Source organism: Corythoichthys intestinalis, chromosome 16, assembly GCF_030265065.1.
Source record: "Corythoichthys intestinalis isolate RoL2023-P3 chromosome 16, ASM3026506v1, whole genome shotgun sequence".
Taxonomy (NCBI): domain Eukaryota; kingdom Metazoa; phylum Chordata; class Actinopteri; order Syngnathiformes; family Syngnathidae; genus Corythoichthys; species Corythoichthys intestinalis.
Window position 1 is genome coordinate 35,672,888 of NC_080410.1, and position 23,779 is coordinate 35,696,666.

At 40.0% G+C, this 23,779-nt stretch overlaps 1 protein-coding gene across 3 annotated transcripts in view; it reads right to left on the reverse strand.

Moving 5' to 3' along the window:
* Nucleotides 1-216: 216 nt before the first annotated feature.
* The window catches only part of fbxl20 (F-box and leucine-rich repeat protein 20), a 37,042-nt gene continuing 13,479 nt past the window's right edge, over nt 217-23,779 (reverse strand). For 2 of the 3 annotated variants that reach the window (XM_057817214.1, XM_057817215.1), the window contains exons 5-14: nt 21,779-21,873; nt 21,625-21,693; nt 16,949-17,044; nt 16,650-16,776; nt 16,501-16,575; nt 16,293-16,423; nt 16,123-16,183; nt 15,966-16,010; nt 11,152-11,565; nt 217-3,406 (exon numbers count right to left, since the gene is read on the reverse strand). In XM_057817214.1, the coding sequence (XP_057673197.1) occupies nt 3,299-3,406; nt 11,152-11,565; nt 15,966-16,010; nt 16,123-16,183; nt 16,293-16,423; nt 16,501-16,575; nt 16,650-16,776; nt 16,949-17,044; nt 21,625-21,693; nt 21,779-21,873 (1,221 nt within the window). In that variant the 3' untranslated portion in view covers nt 217-3,298. The remainder of the gene's footprint in view (nt 3,407-11,151; nt 11,566-15,965; nt 16,011-16,122; nt 16,184-16,292; nt 16,424-16,500; nt 16,576-16,649; nt 16,777-16,948; nt 17,045-21,624; nt 21,694-21,778; nt 21,874-23,779) is intronic. The other variant, XM_057817216.1, reaches the window with a different exon arrangement.

Consider the following 23,779-nt stretch of genomic DNA (forward strand, 5'->3'; position numbering starts at 1 on the left):
TCTTTCCATTCCAACAATAATTTACAGAAAAACAAGGCATATTTTAGATATGGTTTGAATCCCGATTAATTCCGATTAATTAATTTTTAAGCTGTGATTAACTTTTAAAATTAAAAATTTTAATCGTTTGACAGCCCTAGTTAAATGTGCACCTTATGCCTAATATATACATAACACAATAAAACAAAATTGTTGTGGAACTCAAAATGTTGACTGGACAGTTATGGACTATGCACATTAAATCATTAGTAACATCAAATATTACACAATACACCAAAGTATATCAGAAGCCATTTCCTTAAATCTTTCTGATAGTTTTCCCCTGACCTTTTTACTGCAATAATATGATGAAAACCTGAAATTATGGCTTTTAGTTTTGGCCACCCCAAGAATTTAAGCGGCCACATCTGGCCACCCCTATGAAAAATTTCTGGAGGCGCCACTGAAATCTGTTGGCCCTTTGGGGGCCCCTGCTGGCTGGGGGCCCTAGGCAATAGCCTGGTTTGCCTAATGGGACGCGACGCCTCTGCATATTGTGCTGAAGGATAAGATGTTATTTCAAGCAATATGATATTTGGTGTTTAAAGTTCAATTAAACTGCTTGAATTGGGATTTTGCAAAGACGGGTCAATTTAAACCGGAGGACAAAGAATGTATGCAGAAAATGAGGTCAACAGGAAGGTTCAACCCCATTGGAAGCTATAAATTGCAATATGTAAACGTAGTCTTTTTATTCAAATGTACTTAGTTGGCGGGATGTGATGCTGCAGCAAAAATACCCAGCTCTTTGCTCCCATCTAGTGGTCTGAAGGTTATACGACAACCCAAGCGCACTTTTTGACAAAACAAAGCCAGTCTTAATAATATAGGTATATATTTATTCATACGTACATAATCATTTGTAGCGGTTAATTGTACAAAAAAATGGAAAAGATTTACAGTAATTATATAGACTACAGTCATTTTCATGATCAAATGTCGCGCCGTACGTCATTGGAGGTGTCCTGTTTGGGAGGGAGGCAACAATAGGTATACCTCTTGCATTTTAACTCCAGTGCGCTTGTGTTGATAATGCAAGGAGAACAGAAAGTTTACTTGGCTAGCGGACTCTTGAAATCTCCTGATAAAAGGAGCGTTAACCCACAGGCGGGGCCAATGGCTTTTTCGGGATTTTCCAATTAGGAAATTCAGAGCAAATTTTGAAAGAAGTCCAGAGAGCAAACTGCTTTACACGTCCTCCATCATCGACTACTGCTAAATTCCGAATGAACTTGAAATCACAGGCCTGAAGACTCCTTTGCCCATTTCAGAGTTAGTGTTGACACATAGGTAGGCCGGTTGGCCGGCTTGTTCCACTTTCCTTCCCCGGGAGTGCACGGTGGCCATTTTGACACATTCCCTAATCCCCCCTCTGCGTAAAGCCCCATTCAAACAAAACAGCTCAGACAGTATTACACAAGGATCATTTCATCTTGCGTTACCTAACAAAGAAATATTACAATCTTTTCTCAAGCAGTTTTTTTGCCTCCTTCACTTCATCTTGGCGGCATACATGATGCTTTAACATTCCACGTTTCAGTCTTGTTTAGGGAATTTGGTGGACAGTTAAGGGAAAAAGGGCAGCAAGGTCTTGGTCAGGGACATTCAAGAAGAAATATCAGACAGGCACGTCCACCTCACAGTTACGAGACCGTTGGTTCGATTCTGGGCTCCGGACTTTCTGTGTGAAGTTTGCATGGTTTCCCTGTCCCCGCCAAAGTGGCTTTTCTCCTCCCACATCCCAAAAACATGCATGCGAGGCTGTTTGAAAACTCCAAATTCTTCATAGCTGTGAGAGATTGTGAGTGTACCCCGCCTCCTGCCCATCGATAGTTGGGGTAAATGAATGAGCGAAAATACTTCAAATTGCACCTGACCAGGGCATTTGAGCAAATCCCGTCAAACGCAACACGAAGAATGAGAAATCGGAGTTACAAAAGAAATATAAAACCGTGAGTCGATGAAGGAGTATTAGGGCCGCTCTTGAAAAAAATCAATCAAAGATGATAGAACGATAATTTTGCATCAAAAGTCATGTTTCGAAATAAAGGTTTTGAGGAAGAGAATTTGGGAATTATGTCATATTACAATTTATTTTTTAATTTCTCGCAATATGACAAGACAACTTTATTCTGGACCAACAAAAGTTGATCTTTTGAGTGTGGCCCTACTACTCTTTCGAAGAAATCAAAATTAACAACTTGGCAGTTAGCGTTATTCTTCCCATTCATATATGACAGGAATCATCCATTTTTATAGTCTTTCTTTTGACTGATTCGTCCAAATACTCCCAGAGACCTCACTTATGTACATTTGGATCCAACAATTGGTATCACGTGCAACATTTGGCATCTTCTTCAGTCCCAAAATGTGTCCCATTTTTTATTTTTTTAGAAAAATAGTTCTTTTTTCTGCCCCTCTTCAATGAAGCACATGGAGACAGGGTATAGAGGGGTATCAAATGTTGTTCTTTGTAAACAGTCTGGTTGTTGTTCTGACAGATGCAAAAAGCGGAAAGCGTTTTCTCCTCATACATTTTTGCTGCTGTTCACCGGTTGTTGAAGAAAAGGGGGTGAAGGGCAGACGCTGACTCAGGACATTGGCCAACAGTGCAGGATGTGTCATGAAAAGCTGTTTTCCTTCTCCATCCACAGAAATGTTTTTGCATTGCGTTTTGCTGGTTTTTTTTTCTTTGTATACATTCGAGCAAAGCAAACTTTGACTTCATATTGAGTTTGTGTTGTATTTTGAGAGCTCATATTGAGTGGTCCAATGAGTAAAGTGCATTTGGATGGCAATTCATTCAACTGGATGTTGGGGGGGGGCTTGATTTAAAGCAGTATTCAACTGAAAGATATGTCGACAAAAATGACTTCAATAAAGTTACCTCACACTGGTTCTCACATAAACAAGCATTCACACCTATGGAGAATTTTGGGTTTTCCATGCATGTTTTCGGAATGTGAGGGGGGAAGCCGGAGTACCTGGAGAAAAAGCAAATCTCCATCCTTCAGAACTGTGAGGCAACAAAACGCTATTCCAACACGCTTCCACTAATAACAATTGTGTGTTTAGGAGAAAGGGGGAAAAGTGTGGAGTGTGTGTTACCCTGCACTGTTTGGTCTCTCTGCAGCTTGAAAAGGAGGACACAGCAAGAATACACTGCTTGAGCAGGGGAGGGAATCCGGGACACACGCACACAAGGTGGAGAAGGAGGGAGGAAGGAAAGGGAAGACTGACGTCTGATGAGTCTTTAGCATCATAGCAGGATACAGCAGCGGCAGAATCTCTGGCGGCTGCCCCCCACCGAAGGCGGAGGAGTCACCGGGGCAAAGTACGCGTGTACTTTGATGTTAGGCAGGTGTGTCTGCGAAAGCACAAGACACACGTTTAGGTGCTACCTGTACATGCCAAAATATTTTTCTGTGTATTCTTCCTATTCACTGCATATTTTAAAGAGTAGTTATTTGACCCAAGAGTGTGCGCGTGCATGAGCGCTCAATTTCAATCTCACTACATTACTATTTCGATAACCGATTAATCGTTTAGGACCTTCTTCACCTTAAACTTGTAAAAATCCTTGTTTTTATAACATATATAACTTCTCATTAGGGTTGCAACTGACGATTATTTTTTATAATCGATTAATCGGACGATTAATTAACCGATTAATCTGATGTCATTCTTTCTATTACCTTCACAAATTATCTTGAAGTTGTTTTCGGCATGTTGTAAGCAGCAGTGAAGACAAAATGGATGACTAATTCCTTCAACTGTATCAATGATCATATTGGTTGGCAACTAATTTATTAATCGATTTGTTGTTGCAGGCATAAGAAGCTAGTTTAGACAGTAAAAATGTGAATTGTTGTTTTCCAAAGTGCTCTGCAGATTTTTGTTCATCTAATGAAGAAATCTGATGGTAGTTACAACTGATAAGTTTCATTATATACCGTTATTTTCACACTATATGGCGCACCTCACTATACTGGTGCACAATAATTATCGGTCCGATAATTATCGGTCCGATAATAGGAATTTTGACGTCATCCCAATAAATCCAATAACATTATTAATAGACCCTACCCACCGACGTCACAAAACCACGTGCTCGCTGTGTGGTTCCGCCCACTTGTCCGTCATTTTGTCTCTGTATTAGCATTGGTTTCAATTGATCGAGGAATTTAAAATGCATTTCATGGAAGACCCGGTGTTTTCTGATGCCGTAAACTCACTGGATGTGTTGCATAAAAGGCGTTATGTGGAAAAGCTTCGTTCTATACAGTCGCCAGATCCATATTTGATGCCCAAATCGATGTTTTTCGACCCACTGTCTTCGCCCTGTCTGCCTGACATCTGCTACGCTGATATTTACAATTATCTTGTCCACACAAAATCAGCCTATTCCCACGAAATTTTGAAAAACTTCAAGAGCTTGGAGGCTTATAAATACTTCGTTGCTGGTTGGGTGAAACAGGTCCTCGTTCGGCAGGAATCTATCTTGTGCTTGGAAAGGTGAGTTACGAAATTTTCAATTCAAAATCTTTTGTTCTTGCTAACATCCACTGTCAAGTCTAATGTATTTCATGTCATTTGTCAATGGAGTTAAGGCTTTTAATGTTTATATGGTTTAGCGATAGCACTCTCACTACATACATACGTATATGTTGTCGGCGATTAGCCTAGCAATGATCTTAATTGTGGTTATTTGTCAGCCCCGTAGACGAGGCCAGTTTCTTTCACTTGGTACCAGCTAAATATTATTCAAAAAATAACGATGGTGGAAGAAAGGGAAGTCACAAACATCTTGAATTTGAAACTATGTCGTACTACGTCGTATGTTGTCGGCGATTAGCCTCGCAATGATCTTAATTGTGGTTATTTGTCAGTTCCGTAGACGAGGCCAGTTTCTTTCACTTGGTACCAGCTAAATATTATTCAAAAAATAACGATGGTGGAAGAAAGGGAAGTCACAAACATCTTGAATTTGAAACTATGTCGTACTACGTCGTATGTTGTTGGCGATTAGCCTCGCAATGATCTTAATTGTGGTTATTTGTCAGCCCAAACCTCTAAGTATATCTTAAATGCATCTTACTGGATATAAAATGACTACTACATCGTCTGTGGTGATTTTTTGGTGCCCAGTTTTCACGTCGAATTGCAGCCGTCCATTTCGCTCTCCTCTTTGGATCCCTCGGAATACGGTAAAACTTCAAGTCTCTCCTTCCATCTTCTCTGTTAGTGCAACCAACAGCCACACACGCCTTCACCATTTTGATTATTAATGTTAAGGAGCAGAAAAACACGCCGTAAATAGGAGAAATGTACGTAGCCGTAACAGGTTAACACTATGTTTTGACGGACAAGTGGGCGGTACCATTCAGGAGAGCGGAGCTGTGACGTCACGTGGGTAGGGTCTATAGGACCGATAATATATACTGTGCTGGCTGGCTGGGAAATCAGTTGACCATTTGTGGGGCATTGCTGCCACCTGCCGGTCAGAATAATTCTCTGCATCTATAATTTGGCCCACAAACTCATTCACTTTACACAGTGCTGTGTCTAGCGGTAGCATTGACAATCGTGAATGCTTTCTGTTGCTTACGTTTCCGCTTTGGAAATATATGTCTGCAAGTATTTATTTTTGCTATAACATATGGATGTGCAATATATGTTTACTTCGGTGTTGAAGGGTTATATGTAAAGAGCTTCATAAGTTGTTGTGTTATAGAAGCCAGCCAATGCTTAAGGCTAGTAGCTCAAGCTAGTGCGCTATGCTATACATACATATAATAGTTGTCGTGTAATGTTAGCCCTGTCAGCATGCTTGGTTTTATACTATACAGAGAAGAAACCTCATACTTTATTGAATATGGGTTCACTCAATGCCGTTTAAATTGATCATTATAAGGCAAGCCATTAATCCTATTTGTTCTTCCATATTTTTGTTATGAGGAATGAGTGATAAACCTTACTATATAATGTTTGCATTTTAAAGTGTTAGGTATAAGTAAGTTATAGCGCCTTGAAAGGTGGAAAAGCGCTATATAAGTATAAAACCATTTACCATTTATTGAGAGGCCTTTTGGTTATTGATAGGCTTGCTGTCCTAACCTGTCTCCCAGGATAAGAAAGTTGTTTCATGGACCAAGACCACAACAGTCTCCTGTAGCACCAAATATTTTTATCTGATAACAAAGCGCAATACCTGTTGGTTTGATGTTTTAGTTCAGTGCTCATTGTTCAGGAAACACATCTTCAATTATATTGACTAATTGATTGTGATTGACTCAAATTGGCGCTTTATTTGAAGTCAAGACTGTTCTTGTCTTTGTTTTGTTAATTTTAATAATGTTCATGTCATTATGAAAATTCTGGTGAGGTCAAAGGCAAATCTATGTTGAATCCACCATTATTATTATTATTTTTTTTTAAACTTCAGGTGTTCAAAAACTCAGGTGAATATACATTTTAAAAAATCATCGGTTATCGATATCGGTATCGGCTTTCAGTAGCAGGAAGTTACCGATATCTGTATCGGTTTCAAAAAATGGATATCGTGCACCCCTACTTGACTATAAGCCACCACACACCAAATTTGACACAAAAACGGCATTTGTTCATGGGTAAGATGCACTGGACTATAAGCCACAGCTGTCCTCACTCTATTATGGGATATTTACATCAAAAGATATTAACTGGGAACACTTTATTTGTCAGCGGCATCATAAGACTGTCACAAGACCAAATAAACCACCATGAAGCTCTGAACCAATTAGCTGTAAAGCTTCATTGCTTCAAGAAGCTTCATTTGGGTGTCACTGTTCTCTTGGGAGAGACAGTCAACCTCTGCTGCCACCTGCTGTCAGCACTGTTATCATCCAACATACTTCCCAGCATGCATTGCAGCTCTACAGATGTAAATAAAAAGTCAAAATTCATGTTCTGTGCCAAGTATTTCTTCAATTATTGTTGTAGTTGTTTCAGTAATGGCTAGTTATGGAAATTGGTAACACTATTTGACAGTAGCGCCTTAAGACTGTCATAAGACCATCATAATTATGAAATGACACTGCCATGAGCATTAATGAATGCTTATGACAGATGTTATTTTGTGTCATCCGGCAAAATATTATTCCTGGATGTAAAAGATCCGAGCTGGACATAAATGCAGTTAGTGACATAATTTGCCAGATTACACTTGATGACATCTGTCATAACCATTCATTAGTGCCCGTGATAATGTCATGTCATAATTATGACAGTCTTATGGCAGTCTTACGACACTGCTGTCAAACAAAGTGTTACTGATTAACCCAAATACATCAACAAATAAGCCGCACTGGACTATAAACCGCGGGATTCAAAATTAGGGGAAAAAAGTAAGAGCTTATTGTCCGAAAATTATGTATGTTTATATAATTTCAAGAGTTTAGACAACTTTAACGTGAAGAAAGTCCAAAACGATTCATCGGTTATCAAAATAGTTGCTGATTAATTTGCTAAATCGATTAGTTGTTGATTAAATGATTATTAGTTGCACCTGTACTTCTCAGTTGTAAATATCAGATTTCTTCATTATATTTTTTGTTAAGTCAAAGTAGTATATGAACAAAAAATCTGCTTTTACTTTGGTAAACAACAATTCACATTTTTGCCAATTTTCAGACACTTTACGGTCTAAACTAGCTTCTTAATAAGGTTGCAATAACTAATCAATTAAATCAATTAATTAGTTGCCAATGGATTTGATAATCGATGCAGTTGTAGACTGCAGTTAAGTCAGGAAGCTGTAATACAATTTTATTTTTGAAGAAAACAGTCATCCATTTTGTCGTCGTTGCTACTTACAACATGCCAAAAAATAACTTCAAGGTAATTGAAATAAGTGACATTTACCAGATTAATCATTTCATTGTCCGATTAATCGATTATGAAAATAATCGTTGGTTGCAGCTCTATACAGTATGTTTTTATATTTTGAACAACGTAAGTTTTGTGTGTGGGGGAAAAAATAGAGAATGGGAAGTTATAATTGATCAAAAAAAAAAACAAAAAAACTACCGGTACACAGATAACACTTCAACTGGGGCACACTCCCATCTAATTCATAAAACTTTCAATATTGGGGAAAAAAAACTTATTTGATCAAGGTAATATTGTGAATTGATTAACATGCATTAATGCTTATTTCTGAGGAAAGTGAACTTGATAAGTTGTGTGAAAGGGTTGCAACTTCAATCAAGCTGTCTGACAGTAGAGATCACCCGATATTGGTTTTTCAGGACCGATACTGATTATTAGTAATTAGGGAGGCCGATAACAGATTTTCGGAGCAGATATTCATTTGCAGTAAAGGTGTAAAAATTGACATTAAAAATTTTGAAAAATGCAAACACTGAACTTCATTGAAATGCCTAAAGCATGTTTATTGAATCACATAAATAGAAAATAATAGCTACAAAAGTGCCTGAATTTGAGTTTTCTGTCCGGAGCTTCTCACAAAAGAAAATTTTCCCTCTCACTCTCCAGTGTGTGTGGACAGCTTCTTCTTCGGAAGCTCTGCCTCTGCAGCTTAGGGGGTGGCGTAGTTTAGTGATTGCGTAGTCAGAGGTTGTGGGTTCAATTCTCCGCCCTGAACGTGGTACAGTTGTGGTCAAAAGTTTACATACACTTGTGAAGAACATAATGTCATGGCTCTCTTGAGTTTCCAGTTATTTCTACAACTCTGATTTTTCTCCGATAGAGTGATTGGAACAGATACTTCTTTGTCACAAAAAACATTCATGAAGTTTGGTTCTTTTATGACTTTATTATGGGTTAACAGAAAAAGTGATCAAATCTGCTGGGTCAAAAATATACATACAGCAACACCAATTAGCAATTTCTTGTGAGTGATTATAGACTTGAACAATCATTGACTTGAACAAGTCAGGAAAGTCACTTGGAGCCATTTCAAAGCAGCTGCAGGTCCCAAGAGCAACAGTGCAAACAATTGTTTGTAAGTATAAAGTGCATGGCACTGTTTTGTCACTGCCACGATCAGGAAGAAAACGCAAGCTATCACCTGCTGCTGAAATTGGTCAGGAGGGTGAAGATTCAACCGAGAATCACCAAAAAGCAGATCTGCCAAGAATTAGAAGCTGCTGGAACACAGGTGTCAGTGTCCACAGTCAAGCGTGTTTTGCATCTCCATGGACTGAGAGGCTGCCGTGCAAGAAGGAAGCCCTTGCTCCAAAAGCGGCACCTTAAGGCTCGACTGAAATTTGCTGCTGATCACATGGACAAAGATAAGACATTCTGGAGGAAAGTTCTGTGGTCAGACGAAACAAAAATCGAGCTGTTTGGCCACAATGCCCAGCAATATGTTTGGAGGAGAAAAGGTGAGGCCTTTAACCCCAAGTACACCATGCCTACCGTCAAGCACAGTGGTGGTAGTATTATGCTGTGGGGCTGTTTTGCTGCCAATGGAACTGGTGCTTTACAGAGAGTAAATGGGACAATGAAGAAGGAGGATTACCTTCAAATTCTTCAAGATAACCTAACGTCATCAGCCCGAAGATTGGGTCTTGGGCGCAGTTGGGTGTTCCAACAGGACAACGATCACAAACACACATCAAAAGTGGTAATGGAATGGCTAAATCAGGCTAGAATTAAGGTTTTCGAATGGCCTTCCCAAAGTCCTGACTTGAACTTGTGGACAATGCTGAAGAAACAAGTCAATGTCAGAAAGCCATCAAATTTAACTGAACTGCACCAATTCTGTCAAGAGGAGTGGTCAAAGATTCAACCGGAAGCTTGCCAGAAGCTTGTGGATGGCTACCAAAAGCACCTAATTGAAGTGAAAATGGCCAAGGGACATGTTACCAAATATTAGTGCCTCTGTATGTATATTTTTGACCCAGCAGATTTGATCACTTTTTTCTGTTTACCCATAATAAAGTCATAAAAGAACCAAACTTCGTGAATGTTTTTTGTGACAAAGAAGTATCTGTTCCAATCACTCTATCGGAGAAAAATCAGAGTTGTAGAAATAACTGGAAACTCAAGAGAGCCATGACATTATGTTCTTCACAAGTGTATGTAAACATTTGACCACAACTGTAAATACTAGTGCAGGCCACAGCAGGCAGGAGAGAAGGGTGCAGCTGCATCTGAGCCTAAATAACCCAGTTATAAATTGATTTTGCATGTCGGCAGGTCGGTTAAAAAAAGAAGGCAGATACCAATGTACGTCAAATTTACAAATATCGGCCTGGCCGATAATCGGACTATTTCTGACAGCCTCGGTCTTTTGCTCAGTTGTCCCCGTGCTTCGCTGCAACGGTGGTAGAATGGCTTCAATTCCCAGTTCCAGCAAAAATATGACATGATTACTTCAACTGAAATCCAATTTAAATCAAATGTTGAGTTTACACTACTTCAACTAAAGTCCTATTTACAAGAATGTTGAGTTCAAAGTGTTGTTTTATTGAGGTTTCCATCAAAAAGACAGTGAAATTGCTCGACTTGGAATTTCAAGTTTAACCTACATTTTTCAAAGGGTCTGTAAGTCATTTTTTTTTACTCACGACTGCAGCCTATGTTAGGCTTGCGCATGGTGCGCATGCTTGTATGAGCACTAATATAAAGCAACAAACGTTTGGACCATCAAATCAGCACCATAAACGTAAAAACAGAGGCAAGACTTGTGGGTTACAAAAGTGTTTTTGCCAAGCGGACACTAGGCGGAGGCTTGGTGAAACACTGCTGCTACCTCGGGGACTCGCCTATTTGCCCAGAGTGGTCGACCCAAACCCTATTGATTTAAAGTAAGAAAAATTACTTTTGTGGGAGTCTCAGTTAAAATGTCAGGGCTCTATTTACTCATAAGGGCATTGGTGGAGCATGCCTGGAGTAGAAAAGTATTTTGAATTAACTCTAATAATCCCGTATAGTCAATAATATTGTCCTTAATCTTGATTGTTGTTACCCTGTCTTTTCCCATTGTCTTAAAGTGCTTGACGGATCTGTGTTCCTGTCTCCCCAACTGTTTCGGCACAAATTCAGAACCTCGCGTAGACATCTGTATTGACCGGAGCCTCCGTATCGACCGCGTAAGCCACTCACCCTTAACCTCTTGATGCCGGCCCGGGTGATCTGCTGACAGTCGTAGAGCTCGATGCGATCCAGACTGTGGCAGCTCTTCAGGTGCTCCAGCGAAGCGTCCGTGATCAGCGGGCAGTTGTCCAGCTCAATCACCTCCAGTCGATCGTGGGCGCAAGGTCCGCTGCCCAAGTGGCGGATGCCGTCGTCGGTGATCAGCTCGCAGTGGGAGAGACTCTGCGTTGCCGAGGTAGGGGGAGACGGAAGAACAGGGTTCCAAACTATACTGCTACCATTTCGGTGCACTGGGAATTTGCTTATTTTATTTATTTTTTTATATTTTTCCTTAAAGAGGTAATCATTCTGATGCACAATACTCACCAAAACTTGTAGCCGAGGACAGTAGATAGAAAGCTGTATAAGTGTTCCATCTGTAATCTAAAAGAATAAAAATAGAATCTGAATTCCAGAGTTTAAGAGAAAACTCGCCGAATAAAAATGCCTGAAAATGCAGCACCAGTGGTGGTTGTTTACGCAATTAGTCAAAAGCTGTCACTTGATGCAGTGTTCCCCAACTTTTTTTGCACCACTGACCGGTGTGATGTGGGCCTTTTTTACACTGACCGGCAATGTGTGGCAGAAAATTATAGTAAATATAAAATAACACGACGGGGCTAAAAACGAACATTAAGTTCAGGGAAAATGTAACTGGCCGTATGCCGAATCAAACTTTTTTAACAGCTGCCTCTCCTAAAACTTGACGGCAAATATCCTTGGTCGCAGTTCTTCTCTAATTCTGAAAAGCTTCTCGGCTTTAGCAACACGGTTCGCTACGAGGTATGTTGCTCTCAGAGCATTCGCTTTTGTTGCCTCGTTTGCTAGCTTTTAGCCACATATTATGCAGAATGGACTTGGTTGTAGGCTCCTCTTCCGGCTCAGCAAGTAGCCTTTTTCCGTAAAACAAGCTGTCCAAAGAAGTCAGGTTTTCAGTCATCTTTGCTATAATCTGGGTTGATTGTTTTCGGGAACAAATCTGGTGCACCTACGTCATTATCGAGGACAAGCGCAAATAGATACGAAGTACACCATCCGCCACTGCTAAGGTGTGCCGCCCGCAGCACACAGCCAACAGCAGCTAATGTTACTGTTTACTTTGACTGACGCTGAGCTGCTGTAGGGCTGCAGCTATCGAATATTTTAGTAATCGAGTATTCCACTGAAAATTCAGTGGATTGAGTAATCAGATAAAAAAAAAAAAAATTGGGTAAAGAGTATTTATAAACGTACACGAGAAAACGAGAGTTTACCAAATATTGAACCATTTTTAGATAATCAATGTCTTTATTTTAGATGTACATTGTTGAAAACAGCCAACAATTGCATTTCAGATGTGACTAGAAAAAAAAATCACTGCTTTCACTCAAAAAACTTAAGATCTTATTTAAAAAAAAAATTTTTAAAAAAAGTATTTTAAAAAAAAAATCTTATTTCTTGTCATTACACTTCATAACACACATCACTTAAAAGTTAGGTGTTTTTCCCATGTGTTTCAATTGAATTTTCATCTGTGTCAAGCCATTTCCAAGTTCTAGTTAAGTACAGTGCCTTGCAAAAGTATTCGGCCCCCTTGAATCTTGCAACCTTTCGCCACATTTCAGGCTTCAAACATAAAGATATGAAATTTAATTTTTTGTCAAGAATCAACAACAAGTGGGACACAATCGTGAAGTGGAACAACATTTATTGGATAATTTAAACTTTTTTAACAAATAAAAAACTGAAAAGTGGGGCGTGCAATATTATTCGGCCCCTGTACTTTCAGTGCAGCAAACTCTCTCCAGAAGTTCAGTGAGGATCTCTGAATGATCCAATGTTGTCCTAAATGACCGATGATGATAAATAGAATCCACCTGTGTGTAATCAAGTCTCCGTATAAATGCACCTGCTCTGTGATAGTCTCAGGGTTCTGTTTAAAGTACAGAGAGCATTATGAAAACCAAGGAACACACCAGGCAGGTCCGAGATACTGTTGTGAAGTTTAAAGCCGGATTTGGATACAAAAAGATTTCCCAAGCTTTAAACATCTCAAGGAGCACTGTGCAAGCCATCATATTGAAATGGAAGGAGCATCAGACCACTGCAAATCTACCAAGACCCGGCCGTCCTTCCAAACTTTCTTCTCAAACAAGGAGAAAACTGATCAGAGATGCAGCCAAGAGGCCCATGATCACTCTGGATGAACTGCAGAGATCTACAGCTGAGGTGGGAGAGTCTGTCCATAGGACAACAATCAGTCGTACACTGCAAAAATCTGGCCTTTATGGAAGAGTGGCAAGAAGAAAGCCATTTCTCAAAGATATCCATAAAAAAGTCTCGTTTAAAGTTTGCCACAAGCCACCTGGGAGACACACCAAACATGTGGAAGAAGGTGCTCTGGTCAGATGAAACCAAAATTGAACTTTTTGGCCATAATGCAAAACGATATGTTTGGCGTAAAAGCAACACAGCTCATCACCCTGAACACACCATCCCCACTGTCAAACATGGTAGTGGCAGCATCATGGTTTGGGCCTGCTTTTCTTCAGCAGGGACAGGGAAGATGGTTAAAATTGACGGGAAGATGGATGCAGCCAAATACAGGAACATTCTGGAAGAAAACCTGTTGGTATCTGCACAAGACCTGAGACTGGGACGGAGATTTATCTTCCAACAGGACAATGATCCAAAACATAAAGCCAAATCTACAATGGAATGGTTCAAAAATAAACGTATCCAGGTGTTAGAATGGCCAAGTCAAAGTCCAGACCTGAATCCAATCGAGAATCTGTGGAAAGAGCTGAAGACTGCTGTTCACAAACACTCTCCATCCAACCTCACTGAGCTCGAGCTGTTTTGCAAGGAAGAATGGGCAAGAATGTCAGTCTCTCGATGTGCAAAAGTGATAGAAACATACCCCAAGCGACTTGCAGCTGTAATTGGAGCAAAAGGTGGCGCTACAAAGTATTAACGCAAGGGGGCCAAATAATATTGCACGCCCCACTTTTCAGTTTTTTATTTGTTAAAAAAGTTTAAATTATCCAATAAATTTTGTTCCACTTCACGATTGTGTCCCACTTGTTGTTGATTCTTGACAAAAAATTAAAATTTTATATATTTATGTTTGAAGCCTGAAATGTGGCAAAAGGTTGCAAGGTTCAAGGGGGCCGAATACTTTTGCAAGGCACTGTATTAAGTTAGTCTAAATTGTAAATCCTGATAGGATCATCAGTTTTTGCAGTGTTCAAAATAAATGTATGATACCTGCTGTATTTGAGCATATTAGGCACCAGTGCTACTTTGTTTTATCCATCAATGACTGCAGAGCTAAAATTGACAGCTAGCTATATTATGTTTTTATTTTACACACTCATCACTCTACAGCACTGTGTTTTTGCAGATTAAATAAAGCCTGTATGAAAGACACATTTGCCACGCATCGACAGTTAGTCATAATTAATAGAAACCTAGCCCTCCGCAGGGCTAACGTTACAGTAGCAAGGTACAGTAACTTTAATCTTATTTATTAGTGCGATGTTAACTTGATTTGACCTTGTCACGAGTATCACTCCTCCGCTCTGAGAGTGAACGGGGTGCCTTCGGTGCCTTTTTTGGATCGGGGGCTAGGCGGGCGGTTCGTTTGGTGGCGCCTGGCATGGGTTTCGGGGACGGTCATCAGTAGCGGGGTTGGGCATGGGTTGTGTTATGCAAGCGCTGTTTTACAGTGAATACATGAAACAGTGTTCGCCTTGGTTACCAGCTTGAAATGCTCCCACACTTTTGCCATTTTCTGATTTTTCTTGGTGCTTTTCTCTTCGCTTTCGTCGGTACCTCTATATTTATGTGTGGTTGAAATTAAATGTATCCGCCGCCTCTCTCTTCTTCCTGTATGCACGTGACGTCAGCGCGTTGTGCCGCAATAAAAGTAGTCCGGGCAAAACGTCATGCTTAGAGCTGGCAAAATTAAACGATTCCTCGAGGCGGAGAAATTCCTCAATCAATTTTTTAAAAAATCGAGTTACTCAAATTATTAAAGTAATCGTTGCAGCTCTATATAGGTGTGCAAACACCCATGCCAGGAAACCCAGACTCACCGCTGTTTCAGCGATAGAGTCTGGCGACCATTTCGCGGATCAAATTCCCAGAGCGGAGCAAGCAACAGCAAACAGACAGCCGAGTGGGCCAATCAGCGACGTGCGGACGTGACGTTGGTAAAGCGACAAGAAATTCTAGCGCAAGGAAGTAAACATACGACGGGAGCGGAGAAGTTTATTCAACATGGCTAGCGCGAGACAGACTGTTGTCAATGACTTGTGTCGATGTGTTTTTGGTCATTTAAAACTGAATTTACCGCGGATTGGAACATATTCTCAGCTCTCCCATTCGCCATCTGTGTTGTTGTGGAGACGACTTTCGACGCGCAAGAGTGACGTGTAAGAACACGTCACGCAAATAAACGAATCTGATTGCATGGATACGTTCGTTCTGGCTCGAGAGGCCAATGGGTCCCAAACTGTTCTCCCTGTGATTGAAAAAAACTGGGAGAACAGTCTGGCCGTGCCAGGCAGCAAACACCCCAGTAATGGCGGCCAACCGCTAGAGGGCGATGTACACAGAAGACTATTTAGTCAATAGAGCAGACAGGCATTTTGATGAGTCAAGAGGCAGAGACCAGATTGCAATCATTAGCAAATTATTATTTCTCTGCGGCCCGGTTGCAAATGCACCACGGACCAGTACCTGGCCCGGTGGTTGGGGATCACTGACTTGATACAAAGAATCGTGAGATGGCGTCTACTGACCTGCACGCATTCTTCTAAATCCATCTTCTCAAGTTCGTGACAATTCTATAAAAGAGATTCAAGAGAAGCAAAAGTGTAGCTTTGTACATTCCAAAAACAGGGGTCAGGCAAGGTGAAGACAGCGAACATTTGGAATTCTTAAGCTGATTTGACTCACCCTTGCTAATGTCGTGAAGCCCACGTCTGTAAGTTGAGAGCAGCGGGCCACTTCTAATATTCTAAAAAGAAAAGTCACAAGATTGAAGACGAAAAATCTGAGAATCTTAAGAATTTGCAGCCGTTTTGCAGACACACTTAACAATAATCATCTGATTTGAAGAGCGTTACCTGAGGCGTGGGCAGTTCTGTCCGAGCGCGTGCAAAATGGCGTCCGTAATGTTGGCGCAGCCCGATACGCAGAGTGACTGCAGACGATGGCAGCCTCGACAAATAGTGATGAGGCCGTCGTCTGTGATCTGCTTCTCGTGGAGATGGCCAGTGAGTTTTAGTTAAAAATGTCATTGGCTTAAAAACGGCTTAAGCAGTTTTCACTTACCGAGCATGTCTGCAAGTTGAGCGTGACCAATTCGGGACAGTTTGCCCCAATATGTTTCAGCGCTTCATCTTCTAGCTAAAAAACAAAAGACATACCAAATGACAAAGAATCACGTGGACTGCAGGATAAAAATCAACAAGCACACGTACCTGTGTGCAACCTTTTAGGAATAGACCCTTGAGTCCCGGACAGGATCGAACCAGGGCCTGAACGCCGTCCTTGGTGACTTGGTCACACCAGGAGATGTTGAGCTGCTCCAGCAGTGGACAACCCTCACTAGAGTGCGAAGGGGAAGAAAAAAAACAAGTGAGAGAGATGAAAGTGGAAGCCTTTTTGTAAATTCAGAACTCCTTCACGACTATAACATCACGAATAGATCAAATCTGGATTTGTGTCTTGTGAATAATGCAACAATCAAATGCATTTTGTATAATAGAGTGCTTCATACCTGAGGGCTTTGAGTGACAGGTTGGTGATTGAGGTACAGGACGCGAGGTCCAGATGCTTCAGCTTTGGGCAGAACTTGCTCAGACTGTTACACGTGCTGCAAATACAAAGCGATCGCCATGTCAAGGTTCTTCTATAGAAAAATATTGAATCGTCAGCGTCAACAATGTAGTATGGTGCAGTTATAGAAACAATTCAAAACAACTCTGCTCTTCAAGGACATTTTTTGAAACATTTATTCCAAAATAAAGAGAAGCCTCACCAAAAAGGATAATATCTTGCATGACTGGCTATCGCACTGTTGTCCAACTCAAGGTCCGCGGGCCAAATACAAGGTGTGAAATGTGGCCACGAAAGCAAACATATGCATTGATTTCATATTTCTTGATAAACATTCGCTTTTAGAAAACATTTAAACATTTCTGTGTTACCAATCCCCTTTAAAATTAATAAAACAGTTGTTGAACCAAACATTATTAATGGCTTCTAAATACAAAACCAGCTATCAGGTCTTAGGACCGATTCCTAAATGGGGGCAAAATGTTTTTACAATGAAGTAGTTACATATTACATCAATTCGCATCCGTCCAACTACAGGCATGAAAATGGGTCAGGGGTTAAAAAGGTGAGAAGGGTGTGGAGGAAATATGTTCCGGTAGGGCTGTCCCAAACGACTAATTTTCTCCCAATTAGTCAGCAGACTATTTTTACGATGAGTCGACTAATTTTTTTCACTAATTTAATTTAATTTCACAATTAAATTTTTGTTGATGCTTATTAATTCACAAAAACATTTTGGAACACTTAAATTGTTTATTAAAGTACAAATAAACATGTAAATAATTACACATAAACAATGATGTCAAATGTTAATAGCATTTACTAGTGAAAAAGAATGGAATGTAAACAGACTGAGAACACAGACTTTGCCTTTCCAACATTATTCAAAACAATTCTTTAAAAAAATATCTAGCATTATTTTTATAGTGTACTACTATATATAATAGTATTATAATAATTATAATATTGATTGCCAATCATATTTTTCAAAAAGGGTGTCATTTTAAAGCTATTCTTAGTGTAGTGGCGTGCTTCTGTTTTGAAATGTTCACCGGAAGTACGTTTGCTAAACCGCTAACAGCTTCACTCTCCGCAAAAAAATCCTTTTTCGTCATTGCTTGTGGTGTCACTCGTAGGTTTTTTTTTTGTTTTTTTTTTTTCGTTTGCAAATGCTGTTAACCAGCGATTTTTCATGTTTGAAGTGTCACTTTTTAACCGCAAGTTTGCGTTTTGGAGAAGACTGCCAATGTTTTATAGCATGGTAAAGTAGGTTGTCTTCCCCCCATTAGTGTCAATGTAGCAATGCTAACTTTTACAGCAGGGGTGTCCAAACTTTTTGCAAAGGGGGCCAGATTTGGTGTGGTAAAAATGTGGAGGGCCGACCTTGGCCTTTACGTAGAACAATATATTTAAGCAAATTTTAGCAAGCCATTCTGTGTGTCACATTTGTGTGTCACAAAATTATCGTGTTAACGGGTGGTAATTAAATTTTTCAATTAATCATGTTTAAATATTTGATGCAATTAACGCACATGCCGCGCTCAAACAGATTAAAATGACAGCACAGTGTCATGTCCGCTTGTTACTTGTTTTTTGGTGTTTTGTCGCCCTCTGCTGGCGCTTGGGTGCGACTAATTTTATGGGTTTCAGTACCATGAGCATTGTGTAATTATTGACATCAACAATGGCGAGCCACTAGTTTATTTTTTGATTGAAAATTTTACAAATTTTATTAAAACGAAAACATTGAGGGGTTTTAATATAAAATTTCTATAACTTGTACTAACATTTATCTTTTAAGAACTACATGCCTTTATATCCATGGATCACTTTAACAGAATGTCTTCTTGTTGATTTATTGTTATAATAAACAAATACAGTACTTATGTACTCCGTCTTGTGTCTTATCTTTCCATTTCAACAATAATTTACAGATAAATATGGCATATTTTATAGATGGTTTTAACTGCGATTAATTACGATTATTTAATTTTTAAACTGGGATTAACTCGATTGAAAATTTTAATTGTTTGACAGCCCTAAATTAATTATTTCAACAATCTCGCAACTAGCCTTTGTGGCGTTCTCTTTCGACTCTCCGGCTCTTACGAAATACTGCTGCTGTAAAATTAAACTAGCTTTAAAGTGCCTGTGACACGAAAAAGCATGTTTATTTCATAATACACGCGGTATTTTATGCCCCTGAATGATATGGACCGCTTGGATGTGTGTGGAAGCGATCGCTATATTTATTTAGTTTTTTGAATCCCGCGCCATGAAAATGAGTGACTTCCGGCTTCGGTCTTGCATTGAGGAGGAGGGCGCTGTGACGTGTACGGTAGAAGACGTTCTCTTCACTATACAGTGTACTGTTGTGTATGAGGACGAAGGATTCAGCTGATTTTGCGGATTAATACTTTTATTTTTTGCATCACGCCAGCCAAACGGCTGCAGAAAAATCATTCTGTATGCGGGAGAGGCGTATGCGCCTTTTTGGAGTTTCAAAAGGTTCCCATTCACCGTGGATATTTACTGTGGGACCATTGGACTTACAAGGAAGTGAGTAAACATCTTGTTTTGTATTATGTCAAATACGAATACAGGGATTACAAAGTAAACACTATAAAATTCCTTTAAATAAAGGACTACTTACGTTTGATCATTGATAGGCATGTAAAAAGCTATCCTCATGCTCATTAGCAGTTAGCTGCTAGCGCGTTAGCTACACAACAACTCCAGCCACCCTCCTCCAGGGAACGAACTGTAAATTGCTCTCCGCCGGGCGGTTTGCCGATCCGCAAAGAAACTCGACAACCGGGTCGTCATGTCAAATAATCCAGGCTAGTTATGTGTGATTTTCCACTTCGAAGACTTTGAAACATCCCTCGGTTCGGGTTAGCATGTCGGCTAGCTGTCACTCCTTCTGGTCTGTTTACATTCTCCGAAGCCGGGGAAGGGAAATTACATATGTCCGATTTAGGTGTCATAAAATATCGTTCGGGAGGTGTGACAGTAAAGGTGAAGTCGACTGTTTTGACCATTATGGAGTAATTTTGCCATTTCGTCTTGAATAAATGGATTTTTATTATTTTATATTCCATTTAGCACAAGATTGTTATTTGTCATGACCATTCCATTTATTTAGCAATTGGGGAAAGTACTTGGGTAAAAAGAATATCCTGTAAAAATATTGAAGTAAAGAGACAGAAACAATGACATTTTGCCGCTCTCTTCGTCGCGTTTTCCTCATTGTGAATAGTTCCCCCTCGACGGGCTGACTGGTCCTTCTCAAGCCATTTATATAGCTATTGGGGAAAAATACTTGGATAAAAAGAATATCCTGTAAAAATATTGGGAGTAGAGAGACTGAAACAATGACATTTTGCAGCTCTCTTCGTCGCGTTTTCCTCGTTCTGAACAATTCCCCCTCAATGGGCTGAATAGTAAAACCGATGAGCCTAGTCTACCGCTGACGTCATCCACCTGTTGGGGACGCTAAAGCCCTATAATGGTAAGCGTGGCTAACCGGCAGATTAAAAGACTAATTTCTCGTCATCTGCGCTTTGCTAAATTGTTGTATATAGTCGAATCGTCTCAAAATATGATTCTAATTCACATAATAATGCCATTTAAGACTTTTTTTCTGGTGTCATATGCTCTTTAAGTTGCTTCAATTTCTCGCTACATATCTTCTCTGTAATCTTGTCGTACATGTCAGCGTGTCTTGTTTGTTAATATCGCCTCACATTGAACTCTTTAAAAACAACGACTGTCTCTTTGCAAATGACGCAGACACAGTTGTTGCATATTTTAGAGAAGAAATACAGTAGTCCAATTTCCACCTATCCTTGAAGCGTTGGCCATCACAGTCAACTTTCTTTTTTTTTTGTTGTTGATTGTCGCCATTTTAGAAATGGGGAATAAAGGGTAACGCGGGGTAATGTTGCTTAGAGTGCTGCTGCCTTTTAGTGGGTAAATGAGGAGCAGCATTTAGTGTGTAAGCTACTTCATATGCTGGTAGCATTATTGCTGACCAATTTATTAAGTCTGTGTGTGGGCCAGACATTATTGATTTTATGACAGAGGCTGGGGGCCGGATGAAATTTGACCATGGGCTGCATTTGGCCCCCAGGCCGGACTTTGGACATGTCTGGTTTACAGTGTTTAATATACATGTGTTTCCTTATTTTGTATGTCTGAACTGTAATTCTACGGTGTGTTGATTACCATTAAACATCTGTGAAATGAACTGGAGTCTCATATGTCATCTACACGCACGCAGTGATAAAACGCAGCCGTGAAAATTATCGCCCACATTTTTATTTACTTTGGGACAAATGGACTCATTGAATATCGCGTTAGTTAGTCAGATGGAATTATGATCCCCCCACCCCCTTAGAAATTTTCTCTTTGGATCTACACAATTCACGTAGCTCACCCTTTTTGACTTCAAAACGGTGAATTTCCCCGAAATCAGAGTGATTTTCATGCCTGCAACTAGTAATTTTGCTTATTTGTCATTTTAAAAGTTACCGTTGAGTGAATTATTGCTACGGTCCCCCATCTATCACACAGCTACACTGTACGTGCATATGTATGTATTTATGCATGTCCAACCTGTCAGTGATCTTGGTGCAACCATTCAAACTGAGCAGTTCGATGTTCCTGCAGTTCTGTGAGAACGTCCTTCAAAATGCAAAGACGAACACACATGAAGAGTTCACATTAGCTAAGGTATTTCAACCCAAATCTCTCATGGCTCTTTTCTCACCTCAGGGCGCTATCGCCCACGCCGAGGCAGCCCCGCAAGCTCAGCTTCCTCAGGAAGCCTCCACATCGCTTTGAGATGTTCTCAACCACTCGGCCCTTCAAAAGAAAAAAAAAAGGAGTCTTCAGCAGGGGAGTTACAAGGGGGCGGGGGCAGTGCCCACCCAGGGACATGCTCTGCCCACCCAAAAAAACACTGGATGTAGTACTAACGGCAGGCCGGGGACCGCGTATGGTACCCCATTCATTAAGTACTGATGTGTTCTAAGTTTTAACCTTTGCGTTGTTACCTCCTCTTTCAACTTTAAAAAAAAAAAATGAAATGAAATTTTGGTTTTGTTCCTAGGGGGCGCTACACACATTTATGCATATTGTTTTTTTGTTTTTTTTTGTTTTTTTAAACATTTTATCAAAGTTTTCACATGTGTTCACCTGGCTGTTGTGTTTTGAAGCATTCTGAGAAGGTCAAAGTAGGGCTCAAAGTGTCGGCGGGACAAAGAATGACTGCTAGGGGGCGCTACATAATGAATTTGGAATTTGTCTTTACACAGTATCAATTGCACCGGTGTTCTGCCAAAATCTCCTACATCGGCGAAACGTCTACATTAGTCGAATTTGACACCCAAAGTACTACCGTGCGCTCGAAACCTGTTTTGTTTTGATGCATACAGGAATAACCTACAAAACAAATGCCTGCAGAAAACACTTAAATGTAGTTATATCAAATAAGGAAAGTTTAAATACGCTACGTGACTAATGTGGTCAACTGCTTCAAAGCTTACACAAAAAAACACAATGGTCAAAAGTATGCAAGGGTAATACATGCAAAAAGTATCTTTGAGGCAGCGAAAAGTTTCTAAGTAACGAAATAAAAACAAAAATAGTGAGTACTCGCTGCTTCTAACCGATGTGCGCATGCGTGTGGATGCATGCGCAAGCGCGCTCAGCATTGTGTAGGACGTTTCGCTGCGTAGTAAGGAATGGCCGAACACCGGTCTTGACCTGCCTGCCGATTTTGGTGCATTTTGAAGCCTTCTAAGGGGGTCAAATTGAGCTCAAAGGGGCTGTGGAACAAAGAATAACTATAATAATAATAAAACCGAGGAACCACAATAGGTTACCTAAAAAAACATTGTCACCTGCAGTGTTGTTAATCTTACTTTAAAAAAGTAATTAATTACAGTTACAAATTACTTCTCCCAAAAAGTAATTGCTTTAGTAACTTAGTTACCTGAATCTAAAAGTAATTAATTACTTGGCAAAGTAACTAGTGATAATTTTCATGGTTTTTTTTCCTCAGGAAAAAAAAAATGTTGTGAATCAACCGTTAAAGTTGTTAAAATTGCGTTATTGCATTAGTTCCCTTCTGTCTACTTTCGACATGTGTAAGTTTTAAAACTTTCATCATTTAAAGATAGATTTAAGTCAAGATTTTGCCGGTTTAGGAGCATTTTAGATAAAAAGTTACTTAGCTTCGCTAGGAAGGTTCTCTACAACAGAGCCTTCCTGAGAGGTCTACTGCTTTAAGATGGCGGCTGTTTACTAACGCATCTAGTTCAATATATACTGTATATATCTTGCTAATGCCACCGTGTCTGATATTTGCATCTAGTTCTATAGTATGTGATATCTAATGTAGCATCATGTGGGCGTAGTTTGTAGACTATCAGCTACAATCAGGAGCCACCTAGCATCGCGTTTGCAACGGCGTCCCCACTCCTGCGCTGCTCTCTCGTCTCCGTCTCTTTCAGACTTTTCTCATTCATAGTAACGCATAGTAATGCCTGCCTTTCCCGCTTCAGTAACGGTAACGGCATTGCCAAGATGAGAAAAGTAATTAATTAGATTACTCACTACTGAAAAAAATAACGCCGTTAGTAACGCCGTTATATTCTAACGCCATTATTAACAACACTGGTCACCTGCATATCCATACTGTTCAGTTATGGATGTGTTCTAACTAAGTCAAATAAAATCAAATAAACTTTTATTTGTTTAGACCTAA